The 18,559-nt window shown below is 42.6% G+C and overlaps 1 protein-coding gene across 2 annotated transcripts in view; it reads left to right on the top strand.

Annotated features, from left to right (window-relative positions):
- The window catches only part of LOC110508256 (microtubule cross-linking factor 1-like), a 129,782-nt gene that overhangs the window by 67,156 nt on the left and 44,067 nt on the right, over nucleotides 1-18,559 (top strand). For both annotated transcript variants that reach the window (XM_036966544.1, XM_036966545.1), the window contains exon 8: nucleotides 16,436-16,669. In XM_036966544.1, coding sequence (XP_036822439.1) covers nucleotides 16,436-16,669 — 234 coding nt within the window. The remainder of the gene's footprint in view (nucleotides 1-16,435; nucleotides 16,670-18,559) is intronic.

Below are 18,559 nucleotides of genomic sequence, written 5' to 3'. Positions count from 1 at the left end.
CACTAGGGTTATGTACTCTACAGTCTATTGGGTCACAGACGTCACTAGGGTTATGTACTGTACAGTCTATTTGGTTAGAGACGTCACTAGGGTTATGTACTGTACTCTACAGTCTATTGGGTTAGAGACGTCACTTGGGTTATGTACTGTACAGTCTATTGGATTAGAGACGTCACTAGGGTTATGTACTGTACTCTACAGTCTATTGGGTTAGAGACGTCACTAGGGTTATGTACTCTACAGTCTATTGGGTTAGAGACGTCACTAGGGTTATGTACTCTACAGTCTATTGGGTTAGAGACGTCACTAGGGTTATATACTGTACAGTCTATTGGGTTAGAGACGTCACTAGGGTTATGTACTGTACTCTACAGTCTATTGGGTTAGAGACGTCACTAGGGTTATGTACTGTACAGTCTATTGGGTTAGAGACGTCACTAGGGTTATGTACTCTACAGTCTATTGGGTTAGAGACGTCACTAGGGTTATGTTCTCTACAGTCTATTGGGTTAGAGAGGTCACCAGGGTTCTGTACTGTACAGTATATTGGGTCACAGACGTCACTAGGGTTATGTACTGTACAGTCTATTGGTTTAGAGACGTCACTAGGGTTATGTACTGTACTCTACAGTCTATTGGGTTAGAGACATCACTAGGGTTATGTACTGTACTCTACAGTCTATTGGGTTAGAGACGTCCCTAGGGTTATGTACTCTACAGTCTATTGGGTTAGATACGTCACTAGGGTTATGTACTGTACAGTCTATTGGGCTAGAGACGTCACTAGGGTTATGTACTCTACAGTCTATTGGGTTAGATACGTCACTAGGGTTATGTACTGTACTCTACAGTCTATTGGGTTAGAGACGTCACTAGGGTTATGCACTGTACAGTCTATTGGGTTAGAGACGTCACTAGGGTTATGTACTCTACAGTCTATTGGGTTAGATACGTCACTAGGGTTATGTACTGTACAGTCTATTGGGTTAGAGACGTCACTAGGGTTATGTACTGTACTATACAGTGTATTGGGTTAGAGACGTCACTAGGGTTATGTACTGTACTCTACAGTCTATTGGGTTAGAGACGTCACTAGGGTTATGTACTGTACTCTACAGTCTATTGGGTTAGAGACGTCACTAGGGTTATGTACTGTACAGTCTATTGGGTTAGAGACGTCACTAGGGTTATGTACTGTACTCTACAGTCTATTGGGTCACAGACGTCACTAGGGTTATGTACTCTACAGTCTATTGGGTCACAGACGTCACTAGGGTTATGTACTGTACAGTCTATTTGGTTAGAGACGTCACTAGGGTTATGTACTGTACTCTACAGTCTATTGGGTTAGAGACGTCACTTGGGTTATGTACTGTACAGTCTATTGGATTAGAGACGTCACTAGGGTTATGTACTGTACTCTACAGTCTATTGGGTTAGAGACGTCACTAGGGTTATGTACTCTACAGTCTATTGGGTTAGAGACGTCACTAGGGTTATGTACTCTACAGTCTATTGGGTTAGAGACGTCACTAGGGTTATATACTGTACAGTCTATTGGGTTAGAGACGTCACTAGGGTTATGTACTGTACTCTACAGTCTATTGGGTTAGAGACGTCACTAGGGTTATGTACTGTACAGTCTATTGGGTTAGAGACGTCACTAGGGTTATGTACTCTACAGTCTATTGGGTTAGAGACGTCACTAGGGTTATGTTCTCTACAGTCTATTGGGTTAGAGAGGTCACTAGGGTTCTGTACTGTACAGTATATTGGGTCACAGACGTCACTAGGGTTATGTACTGTACAGTCTATTGGTTTAGAGACGTCACTAGGGTTATGTACTGTACTCTACAGTCTATTGGGTTAGAGACATCACTAGGGTTATGTACTGTACTCTACAGTCTATTGGGTTAGAGACGTCCCTAGGGTTATGTACTCTACAGTCTATTGGGTTAGATACGTCACTAGGGTTATGTACTGTACAGTCTATTGGGCTAGAGACGTCACTAGGGTTATGTACTCTACAGTCTATTGGGTTAGATACGTCACTAGGGTTATGTACTGTACTCTACAGTCTATTGGGTTAGAGACGTCACTAGGGTTATGCACTGTACAGTCTATTGGGTTAGAGACGTCACTAGGGTTATGTACTCTACAGTCTATTGGGTTAGATACGTCACTAGGGTTATGTACTGTACAGTCTATTGGGTTAGAGACGTCACTAGGGTTATGTACTGTACTATACAGTGTATTGGGTTAGAGACGTCACTAGGGTTATGTACTGTACTCTACAGTCTATTGGGTTAGAGACGTCACTAGGGTTATGTACTCTACTCTACAGTCTATTGGGTTAGAGACGTCACTAGGGTTATGTACTGTACTCTACAGTCTATTGGGTTAGAGACGTCACTAGGGTTATGTACTGTCCAGTCTATTGGGTCACAGATGTCACTAGGGTTATGTACTCTACAGTCTATTGGGTTAGAGACGTCACTAGGGTTATGTACTGTACTCTACAGTCTATTGGGTTAGAGACGTCACTAGGGTTATGTACTGTACAGTCTATTGGGTTAGAGACGTCACTAGGGTTATGTACTCTACAGTCTATTGGGTTAGAGACGTCACTAGGGTTATGTACTCTACAGTCTATTGGGTTAGAGACGTCAATAGGGTTATGTACTGTACTCTACAGTCTATTGGGTTAGAGAGGTCACTAGGGTTATGTACTGTACAGTATATTGGGTCACAGACGTCACTAGGGTTATGTACTGTACAGTCTATTGGGTTAGAGACGTCACTAGGGTTATGTACTGTACTCTACAGTCTATTGGGTCACAGACGTCACTAGGGTTATGTACTGTACAGTCTATTGGGTCACAGACGTCACTAGGGTCATGTACTGTACAGTCTATTGGGTTAGAGACGTCACTAGGGTTATGTACTGTACTCTACAGTCTATTGGGTTAGAGACATCACTAGGGTTATGTACTGTACTCTACAGTCTATTGGGTTAGAGACGTCACTAGGGTTATGTACTGTACAGTCTATTGGGTTAGAGACGTCACTAGGATTATGTACTGTACTCTACAGTCTATTGGGTCACAGACGTCACTAGGGTTATGTACTCTACAGTCTATTGGGTCACAGACGTCACTTGGGTTATGTACTGTACAGTCTATTGGGTTAGAGACGTCACTAGGGTTATGTACTCTACAGTCTATTTGGTTAGAGACGTCACTAGGGTTATGTACTCTACAGTCTATTTGGTTAGAGACGTCACTAGGGTTATGTACTGTATTCTACAGTATATTGGGTTAGAGACGTCACTTGGGTTATGTACTGTACAGTCTATTGGATTAGAGACGTCACTAGGGTTATGTACTGTACTCTACAGTCTATTGGGTTAGAGACGTCACTAGGGTTATGTACTCTACAGTCTATTGGGTTAGAGACGTCACTAGGGTTATGTACTCTACAGTCTATTGGGTTAGAGATGTCACTAGGGTTATATACTGTACAGTCTATTGGGTTAGAGACGTCACTAGGGTTATGTACTGTACTCTACAGTCTATTGGGTTAGAGACGTCACTAGGGTTATGTACTGTACAGTCTATTGGGTCACAGACGTCACTAGGGTTATGTACTGTACAGTCTATTGGTTTAGAGACGTCACTAGGGTTATGTACTGTACGCTACAGTCTATTGGGTTAGAGACGTCACTAGGGTTATGTACTGTACTCTACAGTCTATTGGGTTAGAGACATCACTAGGGTTATGTACTGTACTCTACAGTCTATTGGGTTAGAGACGTCACTAGGGTTATGTACTCTACAGTCTATTGGGTTAGATACGTCACTAGGGTTATGTACTGTACAGTCTATTGGGCTAGAGACGTCACTAGGGTTATGTACTCTACAGTCTATTGGGTTAGATACGTCACTAGGGTTATGTACTGTACTCTACAGTCTATTGGGTTAGAGACGTCACTAGGGTTATGCACTGTACAGTCTATTGGGTTAGAGACGTCACTAGGGTTATGTACTCTACAGTCTATTGGGTTAGATACGTCACTAGGGTTATGTACTGTACAGTCTATTGGGTTAGAGACGTCACTAGGGTTATGTACTGTACTATACAGTCTATTGGGTTAGAGACGTCACTAGGGTTATGTACTGTACTCTACAGTCTATTGGGTTAGAGACGTCACTAGGGTTATGTACTCTACTCTACAGTCTATTGGGTTAGAGACGTCACTAGGGTTATGTACTGTACTCTACAGTCTATTGGGTTAGAGACGTCACTAGGGTTATGTACTGTACAGTCTATTGGGTCACAGATGTCACTAGGGTTATGTACTCTACAGTCTATTGGGTTAGAGACGTCACTAGGGTTATGTACTGTACTCTACAGTCTATTGGGTTAGAGACTTCACTAGGGTTATGTACTGTACTCTACAGTCTATTGGGTTAGAGACGTCACTAGCGTTATGTACTGTACAGTCTATTGGGCTAGAGACGTCACTAGGGTTATGTACTCTACAGTCTATTGGGTTAGATACGTCACTAGGGTTATGTACTGTACTCTACAGTCTATTGGGTTAGAGACGTCACTAGGGTTATGCACTGTACAGTCTATTGGGTTAGAGACGTCACTAGGGTTATGTACTCTACAGTCTATTGGGTTAGAGACGTCACTAGGGTTATGTACTGTACTATACAGTCTATTGGGTTAGAGACGTCACTAGGGTTATGTACTGTACTCTACAGTCTATTGGGTTAGAGACGTCACTAGGGTTATGTACTCTACTCTACAGTCTATTGGGTTAGAGACGTCACTAGGGTTATGTACTGTACTCTACAGTCTATTGGGTTAGAGACGTCACTAGGGTTATGTACTGTACAGTCTATTGGGTTACAGATGTCACTAGGGTTATGTACTCTACAGTCTATTGGGTTAGAGACGTCACTAGGGTTATGTACTGTACTCTACAGTCTATTGGGTTAGAGACGTCACTAGGGTTATGTACTGTACAGTCTATTGGGTTAGAGATGTCACTAGGGTTATGTACTCTACAGTCTATTGGGTTAGAGACGTCACTAGGGTTATGTACTCTACAGTCTATTGGGTTAGAGACGTCAATAGGGTTATGTACTGTACTCTACAGTCTATTGGGTTAGAGAGGTCACTAGGGTTATGTACTGTACAGTATATTGGGTCACAGACGTCACTAGGGTTATGTACTGTACAGTCTATTGGGTTAGAGACGTCACTAGGGTTATGTACTGTACTCTACAGTCTATTGGGTTAGAGACTTCACTAGGGTTATGTACTGTACTCTACAGTCTATTGGGTTAGAGACGTCACTAGGGTTATGTACTGTACTCTACAGTCTATTGGGTTAGAGACGTCACTAGGATTATGTACTGTACTCTACAGTCTATTGGGTTAGAGACATCACTAGGGTTATGTACTGTACTCTACAGTCTATTGGGTTAGAGACGTCACTAGGGTTATGTACTCTACAGTCTATTGGGTTAGATACGTCACTAGGGTTATGTACTGTACAGTCTATTGGGTTAGAGACGTCACTAGGGTTATGTACTCTACAGTCTATTGGGTTAGATACGTCACTAGGGTTATGTACTGTACTCTACAGTCTATTGGGTTAGAGACGTCACTAGGGTTATGTACTCTACTCTACAGTCTATTGGGTTAGAGATGTCACTAGGGTTATGTACTGTACTCTACAGTCTATTGGGTTAGAGACGTCACTAGGGTTATGTACTGTACAGTCTATTGGGTCACAGACGTCACTAGGGTTATGTACTGTACAGTCTATTGGGTTAGAGACGTCACTAGGGTTATGTACTGTACAGTCTATTGGGTCACAGACGTCACTAGGGTTATGTACTGTACAGTCTATTGGGTTAGAGACGTCACTAGGGTTATGTACTGTACTCTACAGTCTATTGGGTTAGAGACGTCACTAGGGTTATGTACTCTACAGTCTATTGGGTTAGAGACGTCACTAGGGTTATGTACTGTACTCTACAGTCTATTGGGTTAGAGACGTCACTAGGGTTATGTACTCTACAGTCTATTGGGTTAGAGACGTCACTAGGGTTATGTACTGTACTCTACAGTCTATTGGGTTAGAGACATCACTAGGGTTATGTACTGTACTCTACAGTCTATTGGGTTAGAGACGTCACTAGGGTTATGTACTGTACAGTCTATTGGGTTAGAGACGTCACTAGGGTTATGTACTGTACTCTACAGTCTATTGGGTCACAGACGTCACTAGGGTTATGTACTCTACAGTCTATTGGGTCACAGACGTCACTAGGGTTATGTACTGTACAGTCTATTGGGTTAGAGACGTCACTAGGGTTATGTACTCTACAGTCTATTTGGTTAGAGACGTCACTAGGGTTATGTACTCTACAGTCTATTTGGTTAGAGACGTCACTAGGGTTATGTACTGTATTCTACAGTCTATTGGGTTAGAGACGTCACTAGGGTTATGTACTGTACTGTACAGTCTATTGGGTTAGAGACGTCACTTGGGTTATGTACTGTACTGTACAGTCTATTGGATTAGAGACGTCACTAGGGTTATGTACTGTACTCTACAGTCTATTGGGTTAGAGACGTCACTAGGGTTATGTACTCTACAGTCTATTGGGTTAGAGACGTCACTAGGGTTATATACTGTACTCTACAGTCTATTGGGTTAGAGACGTCACTAGGGTTATGTACTGCACAGTCTATTGGGTTAGAGACATCACTAGGGTTATGTACTGTACTCTACAGTCTATTGGGTTAGAGACGTCACTAGGGTTATGTACTGTACTCTACAGTCTATTGGGTTAGAGACGTCACTAGGGTTATGTACTGTACTCTACAGTCTATTGGGTTAGAGACGTCACTAGGGTTATGTACTCTACAGTCTATTGGGTTAGAGACGTCACTAGGGTTATGTACTCTACAGTCTATTGGGTTAGAGACGTCACTAGGGTTATGTACTCTACAGTCTATTGGGTTAGAGACGTCAATAGGGTTATGTACTGTACTCTACTGTCTATTGGGTTAGAGAGGTCACTAGGGTTATGTACTGTACAGTATATTGGGTCATAGACGTCACTAGGGTTATGTACTGTACAGTCTATTGGGTTAGAGACGTCACTAGGGTTATGTACTGTACTCTACAGTCTATTGGGTTAGAGACTTCACTAGGGTTATGTACTGTACTCTACAGTCTATTGGGTTAGAGACGTCACTAGGGTTATGTACTGTACTCTACAGTCTATTGGGTTAGAGACGTCACTAGGGTTATGTACTGTACTCTACAGTCTATTGGGTTAGAGACATCACTAGGGTTATGTACTGTACTCTACAGTCTATTGGGTTAGAAACGTCACTAGGGTTATGTACTCTACAGTCTATTGGGTTAGAGACGTCACTAGGGTTATGTACTGCACAGTCTATTGGGTTAGAGACATCACTAGGGTTATGTACTGTACTCTACAGTCTATTGGGTTAGAGACGTCACTAGGGTTATGTACTGTACTCTACAGTCTATTGGGTTAGAGACGTCACTAGGGTTATGTACTGTACTCTACAGTCTATTGGGTTAGAGACGTCACTAGGGTTATGTACTCTACAGTCTATTGGGTTAGAGACGTCACTAGGGTTATGTACTCTACAGTCTATTGGGTTAGAGACGTCACTAGGGTTATGTACTCTACAGTCTATTGGGTTAGAGACGTCAATAGGGTTATGTACTGTACTCTACTGTCTATTGGGTTAGAGAGGTCACTAGGGTTATGTACTGTACAGTATATTGGGTCATAGACGTCACTAGGGTTATGTACTGTACAGTCTATTGGGTTAGAGACGTCACTAGGGTTATGTACTGTACTCTACAGTCTATTGGGTTAGAGACTTCACTAGGGTTATGTACTGTACTCTACAGTCTATTGGGTTAGAGACGTCACTAGGGTTATGTACTGTACTCTACAGTCTATTGGGTTAGAGACGTCACTAGGGTTATGTACTGTACTCTACAGTCTATTGGGTTAGAGACATCACTAGGGTTATGTACTGTACTCTACAGTCTATTGGGTTAGAAACGTCACTAGGGTTATGTACTCTACAGTCTATTGGGTTAGATACGTCACTAGGGTTATGTACTGTACAGTCTATTGGGTTAGAGACGTCACTAGGGTTATGTACTCTACAGTCTATTGGGTTAGATACGTCACTAGGGTTATGTACTGTACTCTACAGTCTATTGGGTTAGAGACGTCACTAGGGTTATGCACTGTACAGTCTATTGGGTTAGAGACGTCACTAGGGTTATGTACAGTACAGTCTATTGGGTTAGAGACGTCACTAGGGTTATGTACTCTACAGTCTATTGGGTTAGATACGTCACTAGGGTTATGTACTATACAGTCTATTGGGTTAGAGACGTCACTAGGGTTATGTACTGTACTATACAGTCTATTGGGTTGGAGACGTCACTAGGGTTATGTACTGTACTCTACAGTCTATTGGGTTAGAGACGTCACTAGGGTTATGTACTCTACTCTACAGTCTATTGGGTTAGATACGTCACTAGGGTTATGTACTGTACTCTACAGTCTATTGGGTTAGAGATGTCACTAGGGTTATGTACTGTACTCTACAGTCTATTGGGTTAGAGACGTCACTAGGGTTATGTACTGTACAGTCTATTGGGTCACAGACGTCACTAGGGTTATGTACTGTACAGTCTATTGGGTTAGAGACGTCACTAGGGTTATGTACTGTACTCTACAGTCTATTGGGTTAGAGACGTCACTAGGGTTATGTACTGTACTCTACAGTCTATTGGGTTAGAGACGTCACTAGGGTTATGTACTCTACAGTCTATTGGGTTAGAGACGTCACTAGGGTTATGTACTGTACTCTACAGTCTATTGGGTTAGAGACGTCACTAGGGTTATGTACTCTACAGTCTATTGGGTTAGAGACGTCACTAGGGTTATGTACTGTACTATACAGTCTATTGGGTTAGAGACATCACTAGGGTTATGTACTCTACAGTCTATTGGGTTAGAGGCGTCACTAGGGTTGTGTACTCTACAGTCTATTGGGTTAGAGACGTCACTAGGGTTATGTACTCTACAGTCTATTGGGTTAGAGACGTCACTAGGGTTATGTACTCTACTCTACAGTCTATTGGGTTAGAGATGTCACTAGGGTTATGTACTGTACTCTACAGTCTATTGGGTTAGAGACGTCACTAGGGTTATGTACTGTACAGTCTATTGGGTCACAGACGTCACTAGGGTTATGTACTGTACAGTCTATTGGGTTAGAGACGTCACTAGGGTTATGTACTGTACAGTCTATCGGGTCACAGACGTCACTAGGGTTATGTACTGTACAGTCTATTGGGTTAGAGACGTCACTAGGGTTATGTACTGTACTCTACAGTCTATTGGGTTAGAGACGTCACTAGGGTTATGTACTCTACAGTCTATTGGGTTAGAGACGTCACTAGGGTTATGTACTGTACTCTACAGTCTATTGGGTTAGAGACGTCACTAGGGTTATGTACTCTACAGTCTATTGGGTTAGAGACGTCACTAGGGTTATGTACTGTACTCTACAGTCTATTGGGTTAGAGACATCACTAGGGTTATGTACTGTACTCTACAGTCTATTGGGTTAGAGACGTCACTAGGGTTATGTACTGTACAGTCTATTGGGTTAGAGACGTCACTAGGGTTATGTACTGTACTCTACAGTCTATTGGGTCACAGACGTCACTAGCGTTATGTACTCTACAGTCTATTGGGTCACAGACGTCACTAGGGTTATGTACTGTACAGTCTATTGGGTTAGAGACGTCACTAGGGTTATGTACTCTACAGTCTATTTGGTTAGAGACGTCACTAGGGTTATGTACTCTACAGTCTATTTGGTTAGAGACGTCACTAGGGTTATGTACTGTATTCTACAGTCTATTGGGTTAGAGACGTCACTAGGGTTATGTACTGTACTGTACAGTCTATTGGGTTAGAGACGTCACTTGGGTTATGTACTGTACTGTACAGTCTATTGGATTAGAGACGTCACTAGGGTTATGTACTGTACTCTACAGTCTATTGGGTTAGAGACGTCACTAGGGTTATGTACTCTACAGTCTATTGGGTTAGAGACGTCACTAGGGTTATATACTGTACTCTACAGTCTATTGGGTTAGAGACGTCACTAGGGTTATGTACTCTACAGTCTATTGGGTTAGAGACGTCACTAGGGTTATGTACTGTACTCTACAGTCTATTGGGTTAGAGACGTCACTAGGGTTATGTACTGCACAGTCTATTGGGTTAGAGACATCACTAGGGTTATGTACTGTACTCTACAGTCTATTGGGTTAGAGACGTCACTAGGGTTATGTACTGTACTCTACAGTCTATTGGGTTAGAGACGTCACTAGGGTTATGTACTGTACTCTACAGTCTATTGGGTTAGAGACGTCACTAGGGTTATGTACTCTACAGTCTATTGGGTTAGAGACGTCACTAGGGTTATGTACTCTACAGTCTATTGGGTTAGAGACGTCACTAGGGTTATGTACTCTACAGTCTATTGGGTTAGAGACGTCAATAGGGTTATGTACTGTACTCTACTGTCTATTGGGTTAGAGAGGTCACTAGGGTTATGTACTGTACAGTATATTGGGTCATAGACGTCACTAGGGTTATGTACTGTACAGTCTATTGGGTTAGAGACGTCACTAGGGTTATGTACTGTACTCTACAGTCTATTGGGTTAGAGACTTCACTAGGGTTATGTACTGTACTCTACAGTCTATTGGGTTAGAGACGTCACTAGGGTTATGTACTGTACTCTACAGTCTATTGGGTTAGAGACGTCACTAGGGTTATGTACTGTACTCTACAGTCTATTGGGTTAGAGACATCACTAGGGTTATGTACTGTACTCTACAGTCTATTGGGTTAGAAACGTCACTAGGGTTATGTACTCTACAGTCTATTGGGTTAGAGACGTCACTAGGGTTATGTACTGCACAGTCTATTGGGTTAGAAACATCACTAGGGTTATGTACTGTACTCTACAGTCTATTGGGTTAGAGACGTCACTAGGGTTATGTACTGTACTCTACAGTCTATTGGGTTAGAGACGTCACTAGGGTTATGTACTGTACTCTACAGTCTATTGGGTTAGAGACGTCACTAGGGTTATGTACTCTACAGTCTATTGGGTTAGAGACGTCACTAGGGTTATGTACTCTACAGTCTATTGGGTTAGAGACGTCACTAGGGTTATGTACTCTACAGTCTATTGGGTTAGAGACGTCAATAGGGTTATGTACTGTACTCTACTGTCTATTGGGTTAGAGAGGTCACTAGGGTTATGTACTGTACAGTATATTGGGTCATAGACGTCACTAGGGTTATGTACTGTACAGTCTATTGGGTTAGAGACGTCACTAGGGTTATGTACTGTACTCTACAGTCTATTGGGTTAGAGACTTCACTAGGGTTATGTACTGTACTCTACAGTCTATTGGGTTAGAGACGTCACTAGGGTTATGTACTGTACTCTACAGTCTATTGGGTTAGAGACGTCACTAGGGTTATGTACTGTACTCTACAGTCTATTGGGTTAGAGACATCACTAGGGTTATGTACTGTACTCTACAGTCTATTGGGTTAGAAACGTCACTAGGGTTATGTACTCTACAGTCTATTGGGTTAGATACGTCACTAGGGTTATGTACTGTACAGTCTATTGGGTTAGAGACGTCACTAGGGTTATGTACTCTACAGTCTATTGGGTTAGATACGTCACTAGGGTTATGTACTGTACTCTACAGTCTATTGGGTTAGAGACGTCACTAGGGTTATGCACTGTACAGTCTATTGGGTTAGAGACGTCACTAGGGTTATGTACAGTACAGTCTATTGGGTTAGAGACGTCACTAGGGTTATGTACTCTACAGTCTATTGGGTTAGATACGTCACTAGGGTTATGTACTATACAGTCTATTGGGTTAGAGACGTCACTAGGGTTATGTACTGTACTATACAGTCTATTGGGTTGGAGACGTCACTAGGGTTATGTACTGTACTCTACAGTCTATTGGGTTAGAGACGTCACTAGGGTTATGTACTCTACTCTACAGTCTATTGGGTTAGATACGTCACTAGGGTTATGTACTGTACTCTACAGTCTATTGGGTTAGAGATGTCACTAGGGTTATGTACTGTACTCTACAGTCTATTGGGTTAGAGACGTCACTAGGGTTATGTACTGTACAGTCTATTGGGTCACAGACGTCACTAGGGTTATGTACTGTACAGTCTATTGGGTTAGAGACGTCACTAGGGTTATGTACTGTACTCTACAGTCTATTGGGTTAGAGACGTCACTAGGGTTATGTACTGTACTCTACAGTCTATTGGGTTAGAGACGTCACTAGGGTTATGTACTCTACAGTCTATTGGGTTAGAGACGTCACTAGGGTTATGTACTGTACTCTACAGTCTATTGGGTTAGAGACGTCACTAGGGTTATGTACTCTACAGTCTATTGGGTTAGAGACGTCACTAGGGTTATGTACTGTACTATACAGTCTATTGGGTTAGAGACATCACTAGGGTTATGTACTCTACAGTCTATTGGGTTAGAGGCGTCACTAGGGTTGTGTACTCTACAGTCTATTGGGTTAGAGACGTCACTAGGGTTATGTACTCTACAGTCTATTGGGTTAGAGACGTCACTAGGGTTATGTACTGTACTCTACAGTCTATTGGGTCACAGATGTCACTAGGGTTATGTACTGTACAGTATATTGGGTTAGAGACGTCACTAGGGTTATGTACTCTACTCTACAGTCTATTGGGTTAGAGACGTCACTAGGGTTATGTACTGTACAGTCTATTGGGTTAGAGACGTCACTAGGGTTATGTACTGTACAGTCTATTGGGTTAGAGACGTCACTAGGGTTATGTACTGTACAGTCTATTGGGTTAGAGACGTCACTAGGGTTATGTACTCTACAGTCTATTGGGTTAGAGACGTCACTAGGGTTATGTACTGTACTCTACAGTCTATTGGGTTAGAGACGTCACTAGGGTTATGTACTGTACGGTCTATTGGGTCACAGACGTCACTAGGGTTATTTACTGTACAGTCTATTGGGTTAGAGACGTCACTAGGGTTATGTACTGTACTCTACAGTCTATTGGGTTAGAGACTTCACTAGGGTTATGTACTGTACTCTACAGTCTATTGGGTTAGAGACGTCACTAGGGTTATGTACTCTACAGTCTATTGGGTTAGATACGTCACTAGGGTTATGTACTGTACAGTCTATTTGGTTAGAGACGTCACTAGGGTTATGTACTCTACTGTCTATTGGGTTAGATACGTCACTAGGGTTATGTACTGTACTCTACAGTCTATTGGGTTAGAGACGTCACTAGGGTTATGTACTCTACAGTCTATTGGGTTAGATACGTCACTAGGGTTATGTACTGTACAGTCTATTGGGTTAGAGACGTCACTAGGGTTATGTACTGTACTCTACAGTCTATTGGGTCACAGACGTCACTAGGGTTATGTACTCTACAGTCTATTGGGTCACAGACGTCACTAGGGTTATGTACTGTACAGTCTATTGGGTTAGAGACGTCACTAGGGTTATGTACTCTACAGTCTATTTGGTTAGAGACGTCACTAGGGTTATGTACTCTACAGTCTATTTGGTTAGAGACGTCACTAGGGTTATGTACTGTATTCTACAGTCTATTGGGTTAGAGACGTCACTAGGGTTATGTACTGTACAGTCTATTGGGTTAGAGACGTCACTTGGGTTATGTACTGTACTGTACAGTCTATTGGATTAGAGACGTCACTAGGGTTATGTACTGTACTCTACAGTCTATTGGGTTAGAGACGTCACTAGGGTTATGTACTGTACTCTACAGTCTATTGGGTTAGAGACGTCACTAGGGTTATATACTGTACTCTACAGTCTATTGGGTTAGAGACGTCACTAGGGTTATGTACTGTACTCTACAGTCTATTTGGTTAGAGACGTCACTAGGGTTATGTACTGCACAGTCTATTGGGTTAGAGACATCACTAGGGTTATGTACTGTACTCTACAGTCTATTGGGTTAGAGACGTCACTAGGGTTATGTACTGTACTCTACAGTCTATTGGGTTAGAGACGTCACTAGGGTTATGTACTGTACTCTACAGTCTATTGGGTTAGAGACGTCACTAGGGTTATGTACTCTACAGTCTATTGGGTTAGAGACGTCACTAGGGTTATGTACTCTACAGTCTATTGGGTTAGAGACGTCACTAGGGTTATGTACTCTACAGTCTATTGGGTTAGAGACGTCAATAGGGTTATGTACTGTACTCTACTGTCTATTGGGTTAGAGAGGTCACTAGGGTTATGTACTGTACAGTATATTGGGTCATAGACGTCACTAGGGTTATGTACTGTACAGTCTATTGGGTTAGAGACGTCACTAGGGTTATGTACTGTACTCTACAGTCTATTGGGTTAGAGACTTCACTAGGGTTATGTACTGTACTCTACAGTCTATTGGGTTAGAGACGTCACTAGGGTTATGTACTGTACTCTACAGTCTATTGGGTTAGAGACGTCACTAGGGTTATGTACTGTACTCTACAGTCTATTGGGTTAGAGACATCACTAGGGTTATGTACTGTACTCTACAGTCTATTGGGTTAGAGACGTCACTAGGGTTATGTACTCTACAGTCTATTGGGTTAGATACGTCACTAGGGTTATGTACTGTACAGTCTATTGGGTTAGAGACGTCACTAGGGTTATGTACTCTACAGTCTATTGGGTTAGATACGTCACTAGGGTTATGTACTGTACTCTACAGTCTATTGGGTTAGAGACGTCACTAGGGTTATGCACTGTACAGTCTATTGGGTTAGAGACGTCACTAGGGTTATGTACAATACAGTCTATTGGGTTAGAGACGTCACTAGGGTTATGTACTCTACAGTCTATTGGGTTAGATACGTCACTAGGGTTATGTACTATACAGTCTATTGGGTTAGAGACGTCACTAGGGTTATGTACTGTACTCTACAGTCTATTGGGTTAGAGACGTCACTAGGGTTATGTACTCTACAGTCTATTGGGTTAGAGACGTCACTAGGGTTATGTACTGTACTCTACAGTCTATTGGGTTAGAGACGTCACTAGGGTTATGTACTCTACAGTCTATTGGGTTAGAGACGACACTAGGGTTATGTACTGTACTATACAGTCTATTGGGTTAGAGACATCACTAGGGTTATGTACTCTACTCTACAGTCTATTGGGTTAGAGGCGTCACTAGGGTTATGTACTCTACAGTCTATTGGGTTAGAGACGTCACTAGGGTTATGTACTGTACAGTCTATTGGGTTAGAGACGTCACTAGGGTTATGTTCTGTACAGTATATTGGGTTAGAGACGTCACTAGGGTTATGTACTGTACTCTACAGTCTATTGGGTTAGAGACGTCACTAGGGTTATGTACTGTACAGTATATTGGGTTAGAGATGTCACTAGGGTTATGTACTCTACTCTACAGTCTATTGGGTTAGAGACGTCACTAGGGTTATCTACTCTACAGTCTATTGGGTTAGAGACGTCACTAGGGTTATCTACTCTACAGTCTATTGGGTCACAGACGTCACTAGGGTTATGTACTCTACAGTCTATTGGGTTAGAGACGTCATTAGGGTTATGTACTGTACTCTACAGTCTATTTGGTTAGCGACGTCATTAGGGTTATGTACTCTACAGTCTATTGGGTTAGAGACTGTAAAGAATATGGGAGTGTACATACTGTAAATAATATACATAGGGGAGTGTATGTACTGTAAATAATATACATAGGGGAGTGTATGTACTGTAAATAATATACATAGGGGAGTGTATGTACTGTAAATAATATACATAGGGGAGTGTACATACTGTAAAGAATAAATATGTATGGGAGTGTAGGCTACATACTTCAAGGCTCTGGGGCCTGGTTAAATACTTTCTTCAGGGCTCAGAATTTTTCCTGGTTAGGTCACATGGTCATGGAACTCTCCAGGATCGATGAAAAACTCTGGGACCTAGATAAACAGTAGTTTTCAACTAGGGGTCATGTGGGGAAAACTCCTGACTTTAACCCCCCCCCCCCCCCCCCCCCCCCCTTTCCACCTCCCTACCCACAACAAAGAGGAAATTCTGGAGAATAACAAAATGTTCCCCTCCCTATCTCCCTACCCCACATATCACCACCACCCCTCCTCCTCTCTTCCTCTTATCACCCCTTCCCTCCCTCCCAACCTCCACTCCCTCCCTATCTCCCACCAGGATGAGGAACGGAGGCGGCTGGATCCGCAGGGTGTGAGGCCCAGGGGGGGTCTGGATCTTACTGGCCTGCAGGCCCACGAGGCTCCCTGGGTCCAGGAAAGAACCCTACTGCAGCAGGAGGTCCGGTTGTTCAGACACAACACCATCATCTTCTATATGAAGCTACGCTGGATCCTTATGCACTGGAGGCTGGGGAAGAGGACAGAGGCAGGGGAGGAGACCGCACACGCAGAGGTGAGATGACTGGCTAGAGGTAGAGGCTGAACCCCAGGTAGTTTAGTCTGGAGGCTGGGGAATAGGACAGAGGACAGAGACAGGGGAGGAGACGGCACACTCAGAGGTGAGTTGACTGGCTAGAGGTAGAGGCTGAACCCCAGGTAGTTTAGTCTGGAGGCTGGAGAAGAGGACAGAGACAGGGGAGGAGACAGCACACTCAGAGGTGAGATGACTGACTAGAGGTAGAGGCTGAACCCCAGGTAGTTAAGTCTGGAGGCTGGAGAAGAGGACAGAGGACAGAGACAGGGGAGGAGACAGCACACTCAGAGGTGAGATGACTGGCCAGAGGTAGAGGCTGAACCCCAGGTAGTTTAGTCTGGAGGCTGGAGAAGAGGACAGAGACAGGGGAGGAGACAGCACACTCAGAGGTGAGATGACTGGCTAGAGGTAGAGGCTGAACCCCAGGTAGTTTAGTCTGGAGGCTGGAGAAGAGGACAGAGACAGGGGAGGAGACAGCACACTCAGAGGTGAGATGACTGGCTAGAGGTAGAGGCTCAGGAGCTCCAGTCCTGGTTGAGTCTTATCTGTCCACGTGCCTGCTCAAGAGGGCTCCTAAGGAACAAACCAAAACGCAGTCGATCACTTAGGAGGATTGAGCTGAGTACCTTTGGTTAGAGCACGGTGACCAAACAGTGTATAACAGGGCTGGCGCAAAAGCCTGCATTCCCAATAGTTCTCCAGGAGGAGGGTTGACATCTAGCTCAAAAAACTCAATCAATCATCAGCGCAGGATCGCGTCATTTGATTGGTCAACTGAGTGATTGATTGACTGACTCAGTTTGTTGGTTGGTTTGTTAGTTCAGTTCATTTACTGCTCCTCTTCCTGCTTTGTAGTTGTGTTTAATAACCTTGTTATTCCGTGTCTGTAGTTGTGTATAATAACATTGTTATTCTGTGTCTGTAGTTGTGTTTAATAACCTTGTTATTCCGTGTCTGTAGTTGTGTTTAATAACCTTGTTATTCCGTGTCTGTAGCTGTATTTAATAACCTTGTTATTCCGTGTCTGTAGTTGTGTTTAATAACCTTGTTATTCCATGTCTGTAGCTGTGTTTAATAACCTTGTTATTCCGTGTCTGTAGTTGTGTTTAATAACCTTGTTATTCCGTGTCTGTAGTTGTGTTTAATAACCTTGTTATTCCGTGTCTGTAGCTGTGTTTAATAACCTTGTTATTCCGTGTCTGTAGCTGTGTTTAATAACCTTGTTATTCCGTGTCTGTAGTTGTGTTTAATAACCTTGTTATTCCATGTCTGTAGTTGTTTAATAACCTTGTTATTCCATGTCTGTAGTTGTGTTTAATAACCTTGTTATTCCGTGTCTGTAGTTGTGTATAATAACCTTGTTATTCCGTGTCTGTAGTTGTGTTTAATAACCTTGTTATTCCGTGTGTGTAGTTGTGTATAATAACCTTGTTATTCCGTGTCTGTAGTTGTGTATAATAACCTTGTTATTCCGTGTCTGTAGTTGTGTTTAATAACCTTGTTATTCCGTGTCTGTAGTTGTGTTTAATAACCTTGTTATTCCGTGTCTGTAGTTGTGTTTAATAACCTTGTTATTCCGTGTCTGTAGTTGTATAATAACCTTGTTATTCCGTGTCTGTAGTTGTATAATAACCTTGTTATTCCGTGTCTGTAGTTGTGTTTAATAACCTTGTTATTCCATGTCTGTTGTTGTGTTTAATAACCTTGTTTTTCCGTGTCTGTAGCTGTGTTTAATAACCTTGTTATTCCGTGTCTGTAGTTGTGTTTAATAACCTTGTTATTCCGTGTCTGTAGTTGTGTTTAATAACCTTGTTATTCCGTGTCTGTAGCTGTGTTCAATAACCTTGTTATTCCGTGTCTGTAGCTGTG

The sequence above is a fragment of the Oncorhynchus mykiss genome, chromosome 28, assembly GCF_013265735.2.
Source record: "Oncorhynchus mykiss isolate Arlee chromosome 28, USDA_OmykA_1.1, whole genome shotgun sequence".
Taxonomy (NCBI): domain Eukaryota; kingdom Metazoa; phylum Chordata; class Actinopteri; order Salmoniformes; family Salmonidae; genus Oncorhynchus; species Oncorhynchus mykiss.
Note: the sequence above shows the minus strand (reverse complement) of the source record. Positions and strands in the feature narration are given on the sequence as shown.